Here is a 20,494-nt window from a genome sequence, read left to right on the forward strand (position 1 = left end):
AGCCAGCTTTGGCTCGACACCCAAGGCGGTCGCCCCCAAAGCCCCGGAGTCGAGCGGCGCCGCGGTGGATGCGAAAGCGGAGGCCCCCGTGGCCGCCGCGTCCGCCACCACCACGAGCATCTGAAAACTGCAGCCACTGAACACTTTCTTTTTCTTCATTGCTTCACTGTAGACAATCGAACCCCAGGAACAATCGCCTGGACCTGGGTGAGGACTGCCACTTAGAGCTGTCGCATTGCATTACTTTTAGCAGATAAGAATCATTCATAATGTACCACGTGACCATAGGGACTTAACCAAGTGCTAATATCACAACTAAATCACCTGTGTTACCTTTAGTGATTAACTGCCAAACTGCAAACTAGTATTTTGCAGCGTTTACGACTAAAATGTTCCAAATTAACATTTTCTAATACGATAACATAGCTAGTAGTTGACCGAATTTTGCTAAATTTTTGACTGGGATAATGTATCGACCATAACGTACTAATTAGTGTTGTAGTGTGTGGACTAAACGAAGATAACACATCTTTTCATGTAGAAGTCACATGCCACATAGCACTTTGCTCTGATGATTGACACATTATAGCACATAAAATCATCCAGAGTTTACATTAACGTCATTTATCAAGTATGGAATGTAGAAGATGTCTAAAGATGTCAGAAATTAAGACATTTTCCTTCCTCACGTGTCACATGAGCTCGTAAATCTAAAAATACTTTGGTCCATGAAAGGCCTTTGCTGTTCAAAGGTAAAGGATAAATCGAGCCTGGAGAGGGTGTGTTATGTTCCATCAGGCATCTCATGTGTAAATAATGAACCTACAGCTTGCTCTGAAAGCCACCAACAGTCATAACTAAGTTCAAACAGTTAAAGAAGAAGGAAATATTGGAAAAGCTTATTCAAATCATTGCAAAAGAAACACTTTTATCGTCACATTTTGCACACGTTTATCTCCACACTTTCTTATCCTGGGGAGATTTTAAGGGTTCCTGTATCTAACCCCACAAACGTGACACTGACACAAGAAGATGTGCAAAAAAGAGCAGAAAAAACAAAAGAGGATTTCAATAAATGGAAATATAAAGCCCACAGTGTAACGCAAATGGTAGTGGTGTAAATAGTGCATGTGCTTGGCAGTCTAACCCTTATGGCTGAATGAGTATACTGTATGGTTGTATATAAAATATTTATAATAAACATAAAAATCTACAATATCTCGCCTACGTCTAAGTACACAAATATAGCTCCTCGCACATTGCACATAAGAACTTATTTCAGAACCAAATGTGATAAAAGCAACAAGCTCATGTTTTCTGTCGACATCCTTTCAAATCATTTACAGAGGTGGGCAATAAACTGTTTAATATCTCAAATAAATGGCTGTTTTAAGATCAAAAATATCGTCTTTAAGGCCCAAAGTCACTGGGACATGCTCAAGTCTCCCGCGCCCCCTAAAGGGCACAAGCGGTAGAACATGAATGAATATCGTCTTTGTCATAACAGCCATTTAATCCCTCCAAAAAGTGATATTTCTGCCCTTTTTCCGGTTGGTTTCTCAGTCCATTCACCGTCATTCATCGTCCGTGCGACACTCAAACTTCACCTGACACATTCTAGCACATCGTAGACGGATTTGCCAAGCGACCAACCATCAAATTCCCCCAAAGAAATCTCGCTTTTCCCTGTTATTGCCCACCCCTACGCTCACTCAGCCTCTTCACGCGTCGTCCCCGTGTGTCCCGCCATCCCTCCTCCCGACAGAGGGGCGGCGCCGTACTTATACTCGGCCCCGTGCGTCTCCCGAAGTGCGTGTGATCTCAGTGTGTGCGTCTCTTAAGCGTTCCTTAGTATACTCGCGGCTCATCTCCCAAGTGCAAGTCTCCGTGTGCCTGCTTTAGCTACCGCCTCTCGCCGTGTGAAGCGATTCGTCCAGTGTGATTGTGCTGAAAAACAAAACAAAACAAAAAAAAAACACCCGCGCCGTGTCCGTTTGTGTCGTGAGGTTTTTTCGAGTGGTTCACGTGTTCGTTTTAGTGCCTCGAATGTTCCGGAAGCTCTATGTCTGTCGTCGAAGTGGACACTGTGGCACCTTTTGTAGCGGGGCGGGCCGCAGTTTGCACCCCTCGCCGAAGAGTGCGGTCGGGGAGGGAAATGCGTAAGAGTTTGAGAAGCGTCGCGTCGGGAAAAATGATATTAAATAAGTTAAAATTGCTAGGATTGAGGCGACAGCGATTGGGTGATTGGAGCGCTCGTCGGTGGTGGAAGAAGGACTCCATTTTGTTGAGTAAAAGCAATGATTTTGAGAACTTTTAGAGTCAAAGAGTCAAATTATGATCTAAAATTGTCCTGGTTATTGGACATTGGATGCACTTTTCTTGGTCTTATATGTAGCTCAATTTTGTTTCCTCAATTAACTCTGGGGGAAAATGTAGGTCAGATGTTACCGTAAATATGCTAAAAAGTAAACATTTAGAAAGTGGAGATGCCTGCTCGTGAGTGTAAGTCCTGACAGGTTTATTTGTCGAGAACGATCCGTACACAAAGTAATTCAAAGTGCTTTACGTGACAGAGAAAGATGCATTCAACAGACAGAAACATTAACAATCATCATAATATTTGCTTAAAAGAGACGAGTGCAGATATGTAAAATGTATCCACAGTAAAAATGACTTGAGGTAAAGAAGATATAGCTAAAAATGTGCTTTTACTTTTGTAGTTTGTTTCTTTCCACCTCTGATGCTCGTTTTATTTATTTTATTTTATTTATTTTATTTATTTTATTTATTTTATTTATTTTATTTATTTTATTTATTTTATTTATTTTATTTATTTTATTTATTCCACTTTTGACTTTGCCATAGAAGATATTTTCTCTTAAGTACAAATTGACACTTTTCTTTGGCAAATCTTATTTCTGACTAAAATCACGATAAATACGACTTATTTCAAGCAGTTTTAACTTATTTGACATTGTTGTTTTTTACTCCGCGTGCACGTTTGAGAGAAGTGTTGGAAGGTGAAGGTTTGAGAAAGGATTCGCACGTAATAATCAGTTCAACAAAGGTGCTTAATGTAATAAATAAAGATTGGGCAGAGTTTATCCCCTCGGGCCATCTGTGGTGAGCATTTGGACCATCGGCCTGTCACAATAACACATTTGGAAATGCGGTGTAGCCTGTTGCAGAAAATTAAAACATATATATATATATAATAAGATCACTTTATGCCACTGCTCTGACACAATGACACAAAACAGTTCACACCTTTTCCTAAATCAAAAGAAACAGTGGTGGAAGTTCTACTGTTTTTCTAATTATGACTTAGTTTGATGGGACAGAACCTGTGGTAAATATTTATCATAGTTTTACTTCGATTAAGTTGCAGTTTGTGAAGAAATTTGGAAAAATAAGAGTTTAAAATGACAGGAAGTAGTGCCGAGTCCCTCTGTGATGTCATCAATGTGCGACGTGCCATTGAAAACACAGAGCATTTAAACCATCATTCACCAAAATAAAGGTGTTATTTGGTATTATTGTGTGTCAAATTGTAACTGTCGTGTCATTTATATGGATTTTGGCTCTTGTTTACAGTGTGGTTGCTAGGTAACAGTTGTGCAATTACTTCTACCTATGACACATTTGCTGCTCATGTCCAACCAGAAAGTACAATTATATATAAACTTTATAAAAATGGTCAAAATGGGGACAAACAGGCAAAATGTTAAGTAAAATCTGAAATATAATCGTGTTCGCTGCATTTTAGTGAAACATGTAGTCTAAAAGTACAGATACAGGAGCAAAAAAGTACTAAAGTGCCGGTTTAAAAGGTAATTGCAGAGGGAAAAACAGTAAAGACAAAGTACTTTCTCTTTTAATCTTGTTAAAAAATGTAGAAAAAAAGTCTAAATAAAGTACAAATGCCTAAAAATGTACAGTACTTTTACTTTTGTCACTTGTTGCTTTCCACCACTGATAATACTTGAGTTATTGAGACAGGCCTGTGACGACACTGAAAAAACAAATGTTGACATGCATATTTTAATTGGATTATCTAAAAACAACGAAACGATTAATATAAAGTCTACATTTCCACATTGGTTTTAAAAGTGAAAGCCTTTGCGCCGCAGCAGACGGGCCGGTTGAACTGAGGCCCTTGGGTGCGCGTCTCCCCGGCGTCGTCGCGGCGATGTGAGCGGCGAACACTCACAGCGGCGGGGTCCCTCGGAGTGGGCGCGTTTTGCACAGTGCGTCCTGTCGGCCTTCCGTTTACGTCCGTAGACCTTTTTGTTACACTCTAAATGCAACTGTTTTGTAAAGACGATGTTTTTCCTCGTTTCATATCTATGGTATTACTGCTGTAGGAATAAACATTTACGACGTTGACCCCTGTGTCGTCTCTGTTTCTCGACCGTGCGTACTTATGTTTGTGCAAATTATTCAAGTAAAAGTATCAAAAGTATTCAAGAATCTACTGAAGTAAAGGTTTTGAAGTGCCTGTTGAAAAATAGACTTTAAGCCTATAAAGTAAAAGAATTTCACATTTTCTAAACGTTAAATGTAGCGATTTTGGTGAAAAACAGCAGAAATTCAATCAATTTCTTATACATTTCGAATATTTCTTTTTTATACTTGTTTCAGCTCAAAGGTCGGACTTGGACAGAATTCACCTTGAATGTGCTTCAAATAATTCCTCAAACCAAATGAAAAGTACTTCATACTTTTCAGTCCAGTTTTTAAAAAGGTTGTAAAGTAGATGTGAAAAGTGTCTGCTGTGAACTCTACTTAAGTACAGTACTGTTACTTTTGTGCTTTGTTTCTTTCCACCCCTGAGTAACGATTCAACCGCTGACATGTAACTGCAAAACAAAGTCGACAATGAGGTAAATATTGTCATTTTAACATTTAACATGAAAATGCTCAATGTATATTTGGTCGAGTTGAGCATTTCGCGTTTATTAGTCATGGGTTTCAGCTTCTGTATGAAACATTTTGAAGACTTTTTCCCATTTTGATTTAACTTGTTAATCACTTTATTTTATTTTTTATTTTTTTATTTTTTTTTCATTTCATTTCTTATTTTATTTTTCATTTTATTTTTTTCATTTTATTTTTAAATTTTAAATTTAATTTTTTTATTTAATTTTAGTCATTTTATTCATTTGTCAAACATGTCAAACAAAACAAACAAAAGTAGAAAACAGAGACTCTTTTGTCTTCAGTCCAGTCCTTGATTTTAGGTGTAGTTTGTATCATAAATGTTTAAATTTGATAATATATGTTTAATAAATGTATTTTTTCCTGCCCCCGAACTGCTCTCCAAACGTATCCATTGACTGTGTCCGTGGCAGGAGTGCTTAGTCCCAATGTGCATGTTTAAAGTATCCAGAATACAGAACTCTGATAGAATACATTACAAATACATTTACATTTTTCTGTGACTAAATGCCTTTTCAAAGTGTTCTTCCCGACACTGTTTGGTAGAGATCGGCTCTACAAACTTATATTAAAGTTTTAACTCCTTTGAACTGACAACAATCGTATATTTGCAGTTAGATAACAGCACCTCTTTGTTAAGCGAATACAAACATAATGAATTCCTTCAATATCAATATCATTATTTAACTAAACGCTTTACAGATGGCCGCGTCGTCTCCTGAACAGAAGTGTGAGGACTTCTCGCTCCACTCTGTCTCTGTCTCTCCACATTTAAATGAGAAATTGATTTTTCCGTTCGCTCAAGACTCGGCAAGTCGAGCGTTCGGCCAATCAATGTCCACTGTTGATCAAATGAGTGTCAATAACGTGACGTGAAACCACGGCGACGACTACAGACTGCAGTTCTACGCCACACGCTCTATAAGTGTCCCAGATGCCAAGCACGATGTCTAATCACTTCAGCAGGAGCCCAGGGGCCAGTACTATTCACTGTTTTCAATCAAATCTGGAGAGAAAAAGTGCACAAATGTTGACAGTTTATCATATTTTTTTTAGAAAATGAGAGCCACAACTTTGACATTTTTGCAGTTTTTTGAGTATTATGATGCAATTAAAAAAATAAATAAATAAATAAATACATAAACAAATAAATAAATAGATAAATAGTCCATTTAAATAGTGGTCACAAATATTTCCCAGGGCTTTATTATAATAAATAGATAATAATTACAGTATTTTCCGGACTATAAGTCGCACTGGAGTATAAGTCGCACCAGCCAAAAAATGCATAACAGAGAAGAAAAAAACATATATAAGTTGCACTGGAGTATGAAATGCGGTTGCAAGTGTGAAAATAACAAATAATTTCACATATAAGTCGCTCCGGAATATAAGTATTAATATAAGTATAAATATAAGTATAAGTTGTAAAAAAAAAATTACAAAAAGTATAAGGATATAAAAAATAATATAAGGTCATATTTCTGCTTTAAGAAATATGGATTTTTCTGTCAAAATAAGAAACGGTGCAACAACTCTTCACAAAAACATGATTTCATTTTTGAGACATTTTGTTTACTGATATAGCAGAGATCTAGAGCATAAAACTAGCCTCTCTCTAACAAGAGGACGAGAGGAAACGTGCAGGGGGGATTCTCACATCACTTGAGTCAGCGTCAGACTAATGGAGGTCCTGGGACATAGATCCGAGGAGACAATGAACAGGAGACTGTGTATTGACAGGGACTTTCCATTTGAGAATATATGGATCCATTAAGAGAATGACGGTCGCTTAAGGCTGAGGAGCTTCGGGGGAAGGAGGAGCAATATTCAGTGTATTTTTATCACGCGGGGGCTCATAATTACTGTTTGCATCAGCTGGAAATGCAAACTCAAATAAAAACACCTATGCACCCACGTCAAAGGTACAAATACACGTGGAAAATACTCATACAATGGATTTCAGCCCTCTAAACCGTAAATAAGTGACATTTTGTGAACAGTTTGTGGACTTTCCACCAAATTATCAATTGTTATGGCAACTGTCCTCATTTTTCATCATTTGAGTCTTTAACACAAAACTTAATGCATGATGAAATGTACACGTATTGTGTAAGTTCCAAGTGTGTCTTTAGTAAATCCTTTAGAATTCCACTTTTTATGATTAATCATTTTATCTATTTTTATGCACAACAACCTACTTTAAGTTTGATAAAGTGACTAATTAAAATGTCACTTAATGTTAATGTGGATCTAAATAAACAAACAACTGACCGTGCATCCTTATTTTTATGTATATTTGAAAACTTTACCACCAGAATAATTCAATTTAATGTCATATTGCTGATGGAAAAGGACAACGCACATTTATATCAGTTACTTTCTCAAAATGTTTAGTTTTGCTTATGATTATCTGCACATTTTCTCTTTTAAATCACTTCTAAAATGATTAGTTGGGCTTTTGTTTGTTTGTGTTGTGATGTAATCCACTGTATCTTTTGCACTTTGAACTGCATTTAGACAGATTCAGATGGATTCAGACCGATTTAGATGGATTGCTGCACAACTTTCCTTGCTGTCCGACGATAAATCTAAAGCAGAAACTGTGAGCTCGCAGTTGTTTTCCCTCGTCGGTGAGCTGAAGGACGCCGTCTGTGTTCTGCTGAGGTTCATATGTCGCGGTTAAGCACTATTTTCCAAAGGTGCGAGTCAGCGTTTCTGCTCCTCTCTCCCGCATCCCTGGAGTCAGCATCAGCATCCCACTGTGCATCAGCATCCCACTGTGCATCATCCTCTTTTCCCCCTCAAAAACAACAACAACAAACACTCCACCATCTCTCACAGCTATTTATACATTTAAAATGCTCTCCTTCTCTCTGCACTTAAGGACATGTGGTTCATCTTTTGTACGTTCTCTTCTCTGCACTGGTCCTCCTCATCTATAATTCAGAGCCTGAATCTGGCAGCATGAATCCGCGCTGAGCCAAGAGGTAAACCGGCGCCAAAAGTGCTGCAAGAAACGATACAAAGGTGTGAAGTAATGATGCAGTTGTTAAATCATATTGTAGGACAATGCGAGGTGGTATTTCATCAGTCTCACAGTGGGGAAAATGCACTAGATCATGCAGTTCTTTACACAACTGTAGAAAATAACAACTAAATATTAAAAGGAACCGTGAAACAACTGCCTATGCAACGTATTTACTCCTCAATGTGCCTGAATTGTATTGATTGATTGATATTTTCATATATTAATATCTCTCAAGCTGATTTCCCCTGTTTCTGAAACGTTTGTAGCATAAACAAATGGCGGAGCTCTTTATGACTCTAATCCACTGTGTTTAAGTTTGCACAAAGATTAATCTGATTTCAAACCCTGCGTGCTTTTGGGTAAATTGGTAAATAAAGGTGGCGTTGGGACTGACGAGCAGTAGTTTTAGTATTTATAGAAGGATTTTGACAATTTCCCTTTGAAAGCTGGTGTCAGTATCACTTAGAAGAGATTTAGGGACTTTAAAAATAAGGTAAAAGTCCATTAAGATGTTTTTTACACGTATTTTTGTTATTTGTGGGCTTGGAGTACAAACTAGTCCTGAGTCATCCTTGAATGCAGAATGTGTTACTTCAATTGCAGTGGGTTCAAACGTTTTTACTCAACAAGTTGAACTTAAATTTCCATAAACATTGAATACAAATAAACAAGTATTTTTTTTATATTATTGTGCAAAGCAATATACATACACAGCAAGCAATTGATACAATTATATATATAGAAAATAGAAAAAATTAAATTTAAATTAAATTAAAATAAAAAAAAAATACAATAATAATAATAATAATAATAATAATAATAATAATAATAATAATAATAATAATAATAATAATTTAAAAAAAGACTCTGGCACCGCCCTCAGACCGGCGCAGAATTACTACGTCACAGATGTAAACAAGAAACATGTCGCACAGACAGAATGAAACGAGAGGTTTGTTACCGCTGCATCAAACTTACTTTTCAACTTTATTTGAGAAGAAATGTGTAGTGTGTTGATTGGCTTTTGTGTAGCTGTGTCCACCTTGGTGTTTGTATTTCATTTGTTCATGTTATTTTAGCTGCAGTGTCGCATGCTAGTCAAGCTAACAGCTAGCAGCACCTTGTCTAACGTTAGCGCTCTCCTTAGTTGTCTTAAGTACAGTTTTGTAATTTAAAACGACATAATTACTGCATGAAATTTTACAGAAATTAACGGACAGGCGGATGTAGAGGTCGATTACAAGCGGAAGTATAAGAATCTTAAACGAAAATTAAAGTTTCTTGTTTATGTAAGTATGCCAGCTTCTCCAATATAATTCAATTAATTCATTAGAAGTTAATCCTTTACCTTTTGCTTTTGCTCTCAGGAACAAGAATGCTTTCAAGAGGAGTTGAGGAGAGCACAGAGAAAGCTACTAAAGGTTTCCAGAGACAAAAGGTTATCATTAACGCATTTATTTATTTACAGTTTTATATGTATTTAGATGTTCTTTCTTTCTATCACAGCTTCTTATTGGACAGACTATTGCAGTATGAGCGGGTCGACGAAGACTCCTCTGGTAAATACTGTTAAATTATCTCACGCTATTCACATCATTTATTTCATCTAACCTGGAACAACATATTGTGCTATTGATGTGCCGTTTATAGACTCCGAAGCCACAGTTTCCTCAGAAAACAGTGAAGGAGAAGCGCCTATACGAGAGCGAGAACGAGACATGGCAAAAAAGTAAGCTGCCGGTGTGGAAGTTACGTCTTTATTATAGTTACGTCTTTATTATAGTTACGGTTGTATAATTATATCTATTTTTTGATGTAGGCAAGAATTGGGGATTAGATAAATTCCATTAGACTTGTTTTAACAGTGGGATTCAGAACGGGAGTGTTTGGAATTGTTGGTATGTATATGTTGATACACAAGCTATGGTGAGTAGGGTTGGGTGACATTGACAAAAAAAATGTATAAATATCTATTTCTTTAATGCATTATCTTCAACAATACTCAGGCGGTATTGAAACAACGCATCGGGAATGTGCTAAAATGAGCCAGTCTTGGTTAAAGGTGGTATGGGCGATTTTTTTCAGCAAATTTTTTATCATATTTCCTCGTGGCGTGGATAAATCATTTGTCCTGCCACGTATCAATCATAAAACGCACCTACCGCTCACCTGCAGCCGCGTCAGGTTCGTCCCCACGTTTCCGCGTGCCTAAGCGTATGGATCTATCATAATATAGTTCCCTCAGTGTACGGGGCAAAATGAAGACGGAGAAAGACAGTTCGAGCTGACGCAGAAGTGGACAGAAATCTACGGGAGACGAGCGATGCGCTCCGTTGCGCTAATAAACAAACGCACGTGTGTGTTGTATCAGTCCGCATGGGGGAGTGCGCATGCGCACTTCCGCCTGCGTTCTCAAATCGCCGAAAAATCGTCCATACCGCCTTTAAGGAAGTGTTGCACAAAATGTGATGGGACCATACAATTAACCACAAAAAGCACAGAAATATCCCTTTATTCCCTTCTTTGGGAGATTAAACTAGACGTTTCTGTCTCTTTTTGACGTCCTTTTCAGTTCTAAATGTAGATTGTATGCCATATTTTCCGGATTATAAATCGCTCTGGAGTATATGTTGCACCAGCCAAAAAAATGCATTATGAAGAAAAAAAACATCTATAAATCGCACTGGAGTATAAGTCGCTTTTTTGGGGAAATTTATTTGATAAAATCCAAGACCAAGAACAGACATTTCATCTTGAAATGCAATTTAAAAAAATAATAGATTAGAGAACATGGTGAATAGGTGTACGTATGCTAACGCTAACACCTTCAGCTACATGACCTACAGACAGAACTGTGGTAAGTGTCTGGTATGTTAACGTAACATATGAACAAGTTTACCAAAGCATCAGTTTTACCCCAAATCACTAAATCCACTGAATTCTTCTTCCTCTGTGTCACTTCTAAACAACTCTACAAACTCCAGAGGTAGCGGAAGTGCTGATTCTTCTTCTGCGTCGCTTAGAGCCTAGAGCGCCCTCTTGTGGTTGTCAGTCTGAAAATAACAAATAATATCACATATAAGTCTTACTGCCAAAACTATGTAAAAAGATGCTATTTATAATCCGGGAAATACGGTACCCAATATTCTCAAAAATGACACTTGTGATTCCCCCCCCCCCCCACATATCTCCCACAGCTTGTCGATTCTAGCACTTCTCATTCAGTACAAGAGTTTCATCTGTATTTCTTTCCAGACGCAGAAGTAGCCCCGGCGCGTGTCTCCCCTCGTCGTCCCCCCATTTGTCGCTGCTGTCTCGATCCAGTATGAATCCCCTGCAATCGTCAGGCTCCGGCTCCTACCTCAACGCCGTAAGTCCAGCTTTTCCACGCCGTTCCTCAGCTAGAACAACCACATCGCCATCTTTTCTTCACACTTTTGTCACGTTTTATTTGATGTTTTAATCTCTTCGCTGTCATGCATCAGACATTTTACATTTGCACGTCTTTCTGTGTGTTCTTTCATGCGTTTGTGTACGTTCATGAACCGTCGGTAGATGCCATTTCCACCCGAGTATTTGGCCCCGCCGTCTGATCGAGTGAAGAAAGAGAGAAAAACAAAAGCGCCGAAAAATAAGAAGGTGAGAGCGGAAGACGGGTCCCGACAAAATTCACCCATCCACACTTCACGTTACAGTCAGTTTTGTTTAGTGTCTTTAAGTTCACATCACATTACATCCTATGGCATCTCACAGCTAATATTTGATATGTTAGTATTTTTTGACATGTACTTGATACTTTTTATCATTGCAAATATAATATGTATTTAACATTTAAAGTTATTACATCAGCAAAGTAAAATAAGAGGTAAGGTTAACAAGGAGGACAGTAAATATAACTAATTAAAATAAAGATGCATCACTTACAATAGTAGAAAAAGCTTCAGTTGTAGTCATCTGGACTCAGTTAGAAAAAATAGACGTTTCGACTCTCATCCAAGAGTCATTGTCAATAAAAGAATTTAGATCGAGAACTCCGATATTAATACTGTTCTGTGGTAAGACCCGCCCATTGGGAGGAGCCTTCCTGAAGTAGAAAGAGTTGTTTGTTTCAACAGAAACTCCCCCCTTGTATCTACCGAGCCTATTCAGAATTTTAATGGGCTATTAGTCTCCTCTTTGTCTTTGTGAGACCCTGGCTCAACCACCCTGAGTACCTGATTAGCATCTAGTTGTCCTTGTCCTGGTCCTCTACCTTTCCAGGGGTTCAGTATTCCATTATAGATACCAGGAAGATTGAACCTCTCAGCCTGTGGTTACCCCGCTTGGGCTCTCAACAGAGTGAAGAGAACCAAGAAGCAGGACAAAAGGGAAACTGAACAGAGAAGGAAGGGTGTTTCTATCCCTATGTGTCTGGCCTGTCGGAAAAACTGCAGAGAATTTTTAGACAACACGAAGTCCCTGTTTATTTTAAACCAGGAAACACTTTAAGACAAAAACTGGTTCATCCTAAGGACAAGTTGCCGACACCAAAAACAGAGCAATGTAGTTTATTCGATCCAATGCAGTGAAGAAAGCTGTAAAGAACGTTACATAGGTGAGACTAAACAGCCTCTACACAAGAGGCTTTATCAGCACAGAAGAAATACAAGTTCAGGACCTCAGAGTGCCGTGCATCTCCATCTTGAAGCCTCTAATCACTCGTTTGAAGACGGTGAGGTGAAGGTTTTAAGCAGGAGAAAAGATGGTTTGAAAGAGGAGTCAAGGAAGCTATTTTTGTTAAAAAAGAAAGACCTTCTTTAAACAGAAATGGAGGGCTAAGATTCAATCTTCCTGGTATCTATAATGGAATACTGAACCCCTGGAAAGGTAGAGGACCAGGACCAGGACATTTAGATGCTAATCAGGTACTCAGGGTGGTTGAGCCAGGGTCTCACAAAGACAAAGAGGTTTCTAATAGCCCATTAAGATTCTGAATAGGCTAGCTCGGTAGATACAAGGGGGGAGTTTCTGTTGAAACAAACAACTCTTGCTACTTCAGGAAGGCTCCGCCCAATGGGCGGGTCTTACCACAGAACAGTATTAATATCGGAGTTCTCGATCTAAATTCTTTTATTGACAATGACTCTTGGATGAGAGTCGAAACGTCTATTTTTTCTAACTGAGTCCAGATGACTACAACTGAAGCTTTTTCTACTATGGAACACGCCTGGACGAATTAGGGATTACACCGACATCACTTACAATATCGTATAAGTATTTATATTCACTGCTATATGCTTTTTAAAAGTAGAGATTGACATATAATAAATAACATGACTCATTCAAACAATTCAAACACTGCACATATTTAGTTTTAAAAAGGACCTGCAGAGGTTGTGTCTAAACCTCAGTATCCCCGGTGTGATGTCACTTCCTGTCATTTTCTACAGATTATTTTCTCCACAAATTCCTGCTCGATAGGTGTAAAACTAATTTATATGTACAACAGGTTTAAATACACCAAATAAAGTCAACATTAGACAATCGTAAAAACCTGTCTTCAGTAACTGCACCACAAGCGGGCAGTGTAGAGTAAGTTACTTTGACATCATCTTTGCATATAGGATGAAAGTTTTGTGCCAGCCTATTCGTTTGTGTGTACTGCATCTGAATATTCAATTCAATTCACAACAGCAGTTGCCTCGAAGGGCGATGGTGAAAAACAGATGATCGATAAATGTTCATAGGAAATTAGCAAACGTCCCAACATCAACATGATTCTGTATCCCACTTGATTCCAGCAGATTTGGATGTTGGAGATGTCACAGTTTGAACCACGTCTTTTGTATTTCCCGTGGCAGGTTGTGGCTCCTAATTACTCCTCGGCTCCCGGGTCCTCGCCTGCTGCCAGTGGCCCCTTCAGCTGGGTCCCTCGGCAGATGCTGAGCGGAGACGGGGCAGAAGAAGACGGAGACAGCGATGGAGACAGTGACCGCGGCGATGACGACCGTGGGGAGGGAGACGAGGCAGAGTTAGTCATTGATATTCCAAACGAGTGAGGTATTTGTGCACGAGTGAAGACGAGCTCTCCTTTGTGGAGCCACTGTGTCGACTGTGTAAAGACATTTCACTTTCCCCTTTTAAACATTAGCTGTCAAGATCATAATAATGAAATAATACATTTTTATTTCTTCATACAACAATAATTCAATCATTGTTTTCTGAATAGTTTAAATAAATCGTCTGTAACCTGCGCTCACTGTTGAGCAAACATGAAAAACCATCACAATTGGACCTGTGTCCAGAGCCTTCAGCTGCTGAGACTCATCCAAGTGTTTGTGCCTCAATTTGTCATGGCTCATGTTCAGCTCCAGAGTCACTGAGCTGCAGAGGCTGCACTAGCTCTGGATTGCTAGATTGGTGCAGGAGCCGGGCTTTAGGCAGTGACCTCAGGTCAGAGAGAGCCAAAGATTTCAAAACTGGATTTCACCTTTCAAACTGGAAACACAAATGAAAGACTCATGAGGCTCATTCTGCTTTCTTGAGAAGTAAAAGACAAAATGACAACATAACTTGTCCATCATGTCCAATGTTTTTATAGCTAAGAATAAAATCAACATTACAAATGTGATCAGTAAAAGTTCTACTTGATTTGAACATGTTAAACCTCGTATCTGAGACTCAAATTGTCATGTTTATGAAATTTGACATATGGCTCTATTATGTTATGTACAATCTATTCTAGAGTATTTCTAGTAATGAATTACTGGGGTTCTAAGATAAGATAAGATAAGATATTCCTTTATTGTCCCACATGGGGAAATTTCATTGGTGAAACGCAGGTAGATACAGAGGTAGATACAGAAGAACAGATCACTACTTCAAATCTTAAAATGTTATTCATTTCAAAACGCACGTGTTCATATGCTTTTTATTTCAAATTGAAAATAATGTTTGAATGTAAATAAATCCTAACATGACATGATTAAAGTCTTAAAATGGTTTGTTTTCCAGCTGCAACTTACAAAGCAGGATATGTTTTTAATACAATCTTACACACGTTGCACTTTTACAGCTGAACTGTGGTTTGATTAAAGTGAGCTGTTACATGCAGCCTTTGCTTAGAGGGCATTTTCCTTCTGTTTTCATTATAAAAGGTTGTCAAGCCTCATTTTCTTCCACAAGCTCAAATGTTGTCAGCGATGTTCAAATATAACTCAAAAAGGTCATGTTACAACTGGCATTTCTGTAGGAATTTGACAGACTTATGACTGAATGCTTTACCTGAGTGCACTTTGGCACTGTCAGCTGTTGTTTTCAGAACCCCATTTGTTTTTCATGCTGATCCTCAAACTGTCCGAGAAGCAGATTTCATGCCAAACCTGCTTCTCAGACAGTGTGAGGAATGTGCGTTTCACGGGTAAAAGAACCACAGCATATTGTCCGGATCGAGCTTCACGTTGTGTTTGGAATGCAGACTTACAGGTAAGAAGAGGGTGCGGGATGTGGTGCTGTACCTAAAGCAGTGAGAGTCACAGGTGTAACCATGGAGAGTCAGAGGGAGGGGGGGGAACGCCCACAGCCAGAAGGAGAGGCAGAAAGGGTGGGACTGACAGAAGAGGTGAGGCTGTCAGGGGAAAGGAAATGAGACAGTCAGCAAGATTGTGCTTGCACTAGAGACTCACTCTGTGCACAGCCCGTGTCCAGGAGAAATGCAAAGAAGAAGCAGGAACAGCAAGATACCACCTTAACCTCTCCTGCATTTCCACCTTCTTTTTCAACTCCAACCGGACGCTGCTGGATAATCCATAAGCCTCTCCCTCCAGCGTGTGGAGAGAGAGGGGGATCTGAGCTCACACCACCATGTGTCCTGCTGCTGTCAGTGCAGCTGCTCTGTGGCTGCTGGCTCTGCTCGGCTCAGGCCTGACTCCAGCCCAGGCCTCTGGCTTTCCTCACTGCAGCCACAGCTTCTACAGACAGAGCCCGCCCCAGGGCAGCTACGACGGGCAGGCCCTGTGCCACACCAGACCAGGGGGGCAGACATTCGCCACTTTGTACCAGCCGATCTGTGGCAGTGCTGTCTACTCTGCCTTCCATCTGAGCAATGGGCCGGCAGCTAGCACAGCAGAGGGAGGAGCAGGGCCTGAGGTAAGATCAAAACTAAATGGATTCAAAATATTAGGTCTTTTTAGATTCACAGTAATATGCAAGTCATTCTAGTGTTGTTTAGTGAGAGTGAAAAGTACACTAGTGATGTTTATCAGACTGACTGATAAGAGTGTGATTGAATCAGAACCAGTTTGATTGATTTATCAAATCTTTTCAAAGTGAAGAGTGTTTACTTTATGCTCCATTTGCTTTTGTATTGTGCCTCTTTCATTTTAACCTGATGTTATTTTCACAGAGTAAAGAAGAGGGAGCTGTGGAAGTGGTGGTCCCGGCTCTGCTCAAAGGGGACAGTGAGGAGCCGGAGCTGTCTCCCGCAGCCTCACATCTCCAGCAGTGGGACTCCACCGTCACCACTCTGGTCCAAACCAGAGTCCTGCCCCAGTGCCAGACCTCGGGCGGCGATCTGTACGTCCTGATCGGAGCTGGACGACTCAGCGCTCTGGGACATGAGGCCGAACTGTGTCAGACCAAGCTTCTGTGGGCCGCCGCCTGCTGCGCCACTCCGGGAGGGGAAGACGGCTCCAGTGTGGCCTTCATCAGAGACGGCGAGGAAGAGGAGAGGCAAGTGTCTGTGACGGAGCTGGAGGATGTGTTAGGAGTGACCGAGCTGTTCTCTGAGGCCTGCGGACGATCGAGCGGAGCAGATCTGGCAATGGCCTCTCAGAGTAAGGCCCAGACCGTGAGCTCAGAGGCTTCAAAGGCTTCAGAGGCTTCAGAGGCTGCTCCTGCTCAAAATGCCCAAACTGAAGAACTGACTGCAGCTAATGGCGAGACGGAATGGAACAGCAAGCAGACGGAGGGCAGCACTGAGCAGTCGGTCGCCTCTGCAGTCACCGAATCTGCAAAAAGGGCTCAAGTTTCCCCTGACGGCGAGGAATCGGAAGTGACATCCTCGGAGTCGGCTTCACCCTCGGAGTCATCGGACACTCGGACTGCGGCAGATCCCCCCGTGAGCTCGGAGACTGCGGAGGAGCAGGAGGAGGACGCCAACTCCACCAGCACGTTCCTCTACGTCCTGTCCACCGCGCTGTACGTCCTCAAAGCCCCGCTGCGTCCCGTCGTGTCCACCATCACGGAACTGCCCGGAAAGGTGAGGCAGGACATGCCAACGGCAGGGTATCGATGGGTCATTGACAAAGGGTCTGTCGATGTTAAAAGCCTCTGTTCCTTCAGAGTATGCATGGGACAGCACGTTTGTCTGATCGTTAAACCTCGACTAATGCATTTAAAGGCGCGTTTGAACACATTTTTATCTGAGTAGTTTTATTCAGGAAGATGTTGTTGTGCTTTTTCACTGATTTCAACCAATGGCACGTCAAACTATTATATCTTTTGAATGGATAAAGTCCTCAAAATCCTTTAAATCAGGAGGAAAATCAACATTACAGTATAATTAAATATTCTTTTGTAGAGTAACATTCTTCAGTTTCCTCTAGTTTTGCTTGATATTTTAGAAGATACATACAGATAAATAACAATACAACAAGCTTATTGCAAAACAGTTAAATGTTGGCTTGAGAATCAGAAATGATTTATTGCCACGATTCGTGGTTAAAAAAAACACAAACGAGGAACTCACTTCGGCGATAGCTACGGTGCCACATAAAACGATGGTAAACGATGCTGAAAACGAGATGTTCAGATAAGTATGGACAGAACAAAACTGGCAGAACGAATAGATAAAGAGTCGTTGAGTTATTAAATTATTAAAGTGTTATAAAGTGTTCACAAGTCCAACTGCAGCGGAGGAGAAACTGTTTTTGTAGATATTATGTCCTCTTTTCCACCTTAATATTTGATGTTAATGCTGGAACAAATACATTTCTAATCAAAATTCTCCAGGCGAGGTCGGTCCTGACGCTCCTGAGCAAGCCATTTTAACCCAGCGACATTGAAAGACGAGTCAAATGCAGAGGATATATTTGCCTACGGGGACAATAACGTGTACACTGTCCAAATAAACTAACATTCTAAATAAACTTACTATCTAGCTAACCTTTCTGCATTCAGTTACAGTTGTTTTACGGCTTGAAACACACTCATTCGTGCTCCTTTCCGCTGATATGACCTGTAACTTGGCTTTGTGCCGTCTCATGCTCTTTATATGTAATCGGATTGGTTTAACAGTCTAATTAACAAAAAAATAGTCATTCGATCACATCACTTGTACATTACTACACGTTTGATTGAAAAAGTGCGACGTGCAGCTCCGGAAAGAACTTGCAACCTCTTAAACTTTGCCTTACCCTATCTAACTTTGAATAAAATCAGCTGCAGGATCGACGTGTCCTCCATAAACATGAACGATCACATGGAACGACCGTTTTTGGATTAACATAGGAATTGAATTGGGGGGAAAAAACGCCAGGATGCATTTATTTTAAAATCAAATAAAAACAGAATAATTTACTACTACTGCTGCTATTGCAACATTCACTTCTCCTGTTTTGAATACTTTTACTTGTTCTTATCTACTCCACCCAGCCGATGGAATGAGGCGTGTCTTGCTGGAGGTATTTACCCTTCAGGTGTTGCTGCCAGTTTTGATATGCTAATGTTTTTGTTTTCCCTCCTCTTTTTGTTCCCGTAGGTTTCGTACGTTCTCCAAGAGGATCTGGGCGTCCTCTGCGCTCTACCCGGCGACACCTACTCGGTCTTCCACCTCCTGATCTCGGACGTGTTCTCCTGGGTCGGCTCCGCCTTCGACCTGGTCTACGGCGTGTGCGAGGCGTGCTTCTCCCGAGTGTACTACGTGGTCTCCTCGATGGGGGGCGCGCTCGTCGACAGCTGCTGCGTCGGCGTCACCGGGATCGGGACGCTGGCCGGCGACACGTTGGGGATATTCGGAGACGTGGCGGGGAACTCCTGGTGGGCTACCAAGTTTTTTGGACGCAGGCTGGCGAGACAGAGCGGGGACTATGTCGTGACGGTCGTGGGGGAGTTGGGCGGGCAGGCGAGCGCTGTCGGTAAAGGGTTTGGCAAACTGGCGTGGAAAAGCGGGAAGGGGGTAGGGAACGTTTTCGTCATTGGATGGAGGATTGGGACGGGTGTGTTGGATGTCGTCGTGAATGGCTTTGCAGGTGATGCGTATGAAGAAAGAAGTGCAGAGACCTTTGACCTCGTCGCAGCGGTGCTTCCGGAAAAATCTGACTGAGGTTCAGATAGAATTGTTATGCCATAACGTGTCATTTCAGGCTGCGCTCACACTTGTCTGGTTTGGTCCCGGTTTGGTCCCGGTTTGGTCCCGGTTTGAGTTCCAGTCTGATTGTATAGATGTGGTTTGGCCCTCCTCTAGTCCTGGTCTGGTCCTGGTCTAGTCCTGGTTTAGTTCCGGTCTAGTCTTCGTCTTTTCCTGGTCTAGTGCTGGTCTAGTGCTGTTCTAGTGCTGGTCTAGTGCTGGTCTAGTGCTGGTCTAGTCCCGGTCTAGTCCCGGTCTTTTCCTGGTTTAGTCTCAGTCTAGTCCTAGTCTTTTCCTGGTTTAGTCCTGGTTTAGTCCTGGTTTAGTTCTGGTTTAGTTCTGGTTTAGTTCTGGTTTAGTTCTGGTTTAGTCCTGGTTTAGTCCTGGTTTAGTTCTGGTTTAGTTCTGGTTTAGTCCTGGTTTAGTCCTGGTTTAGTCCTGGTCTAGTCCTGGTCTAGTCCCGGCCTAGTCTTGGTCTTTTCTTGGTCTAGTCCCGGTCTAGTCCCGGTCTAGTCCCGGTCTAGTCCCGGTTTAGTCCCGGTTTAGTCCCGGTTTAGTCCCGGTTTAGTTCTGGTTTAGTTCTTGTTTTGGTGGAGGGTGTGGAAGTGTGAATGCAGTTTTGAACCACTGCTAATGAGGTCACAAACCTGGACCTGCTTCATTAAATGCACTGATTCTTTTACTGAGATTGTCTCCTAGTGTTAAAACTTTAAGAAGCCTAAATTAACTTTTATTTTTATGGAGGCCTGCGAACAAACCGAAATGACTCTTGAACAACCTTTTCCTCAAGGCTTGCTTTACTAAAAGAAATTTTGTTTACAACTGTTCTGATTTATTTTGCGTCTGTACATTTGGATAAAATACTGAACAAAAATACATCAATTGCGTCGTCTCTTTCTGGTCACTAACGTTGTGTTCCCCGTATTTTCCAAATTGCTCTACAAAAGGTGGTAAGCAGGAAGGCCTCTGTGGTGTACGTGTATTACATAAAAGTACTGTGTCACTGTAATACTGTGTGAGTTTTAGTGATGTGTCAGTAAACATTAAAAACTTGTGTATTAGACAAATACAGAGGCGTGGACTTGGACTTGAGTCAGACTTGAGACTTTACTTGATATAATGCACTAGGACTTGACATTGACTTCGTCGTCTTCAGTGTTTTATGGCGGTCGGTATCCAAGTGTTACATTACCACCACC

General features: G+C 40.8%; 3 protein-coding genes across 4 annotated transcripts in view; all 3 read left to right on the forward strand.

Annotated features, from left to right (window-relative positions):
• The window catches only part of LOC140373965 (uncharacterized), a 33,564-nt gene extending 32,348 nt beyond the window's left edge, over positions 1 to 1,216 (forward strand). The window contains exon 11 of the mRNA XM_072460722.1: positions 1 to 1,216. This exon is cut by the window's left edge and continues 554 nt beyond it. Coding sequence (XP_072316823.1) covers positions 1 to 124 — 124 coding nt within the window. The 3' untranslated portion in view covers positions 125 to 1,216.
• A 7,621-nt stretch (positions 1,217 to 8,837) lies between these two features.
• On the forward strand, positions 8,838 to 14,926 carry ino80e (INO80 complex subunit E). 2 transcript variants are annotated; one of them, XM_072460434.1, is made up of 8 exons: positions 8,838 to 8,921; positions 9,176 to 9,258; positions 9,337 to 9,407; positions 9,476 to 9,528; positions 9,620 to 9,698; positions 11,225 to 11,339; positions 11,525 to 11,608; positions 13,810 to 14,912. In XM_072460434.1, exons 1-8 carry the CDS (start codon positions 8,894 to 8,896, stop codon positions 14,005 to 14,007), a joined length of 711 nt encoding a protein of 236 aa, XP_072316535.1. In that variant the 5' UTR covers positions 8,838 to 8,893; the 3' UTR covers positions 14,008 to 14,912. The 2 variants fall into 2 exon arrangements, with proteins under 2 accessions (XP_072316535.1, XP_072316536.1); XM_072460435.1 differs by lacking the exon at positions 11,525 to 11,608 and having other exon boundaries at positions 13,810 to 14,926.
• A 578-nt stretch (positions 14,927 to 15,504) lies between these two features.
• On the forward strand, positions 15,505 to 20,155 carry LOC140373939 (uncharacterized). Its single transcript, XM_072460687.1, has 3 exons — positions 15,505 to 16,096; positions 16,353 to 17,207; positions 18,708 to 20,155. Exons 1-3 carry the CDS (start codon positions 15,812 to 15,814, stop codon positions 19,269 to 19,271), a joined length of 1,704 nt encoding a protein of 567 aa, XP_072316788.1. The 5' UTR covers positions 15,505 to 15,811; the 3' UTR covers positions 19,272 to 20,155.
• The last annotated feature ends 339 nt before the right edge of the window (positions 20,156 to 20,494 follow it).

The sequence above is a fragment of the Eucyclogobius newberryi genome, unplaced genomic scaffold, assembly GCF_026437365.1.
Source record: "Eucyclogobius newberryi isolate DKJ021-1_F unplaced genomic scaffold, fEucNew1.0.hap1 SCAF_3, whole genome shotgun sequence".
NCBI lineage: Eukaryota > Metazoa > Chordata > Actinopteri > Gobiiformes > Gobiidae > Eucyclogobius > Eucyclogobius newberryi.

Bases quoted from the DNA above. Each gene is read 5' to 3' on its own strand.
- ino80e (XM_072460434.1), top strand. From the start codon at position 8,894: ATGTCGCACAGACAGAATGAAACGAGAG. The intron at 9,529-9,619 runs GTAAATACTGTT...TGCCGTTTATAG, and splicing joins GGTCGACGAAGACTCCTCTG to ACTCCGAAGCCACAGTTTCC. The intron at 11,340-11,524 runs GTAAGTCCAGCT...AACCGTCGGTAG, and splicing joins CCGGCTCCTACCTCAACGCC to ATGCCATTTCCACCCGAGTA.
- LOC140373939 (XM_072460687.1), top strand. From the start codon at position 15,812: ATGTGTCCTGCTGCTGTCAGTGCAGCTGCTCTGTGGCTGCTGGCTCTG. The intron at 16,097-16,352 runs GTAAGATCAAAA...TTATTTTCACAG, and splicing joins AGGGAGGAGCAGGGCCTGAG to AGTAAAGAAGAGGGAGCTGT. The intron at 17,208-18,707 runs GTGAGGCAGGAC...TTGTTCCCGTAG, and splicing joins TCACGGAACTGCCCGGAAAG to GTTTCGTACGTTCTCCAAGA.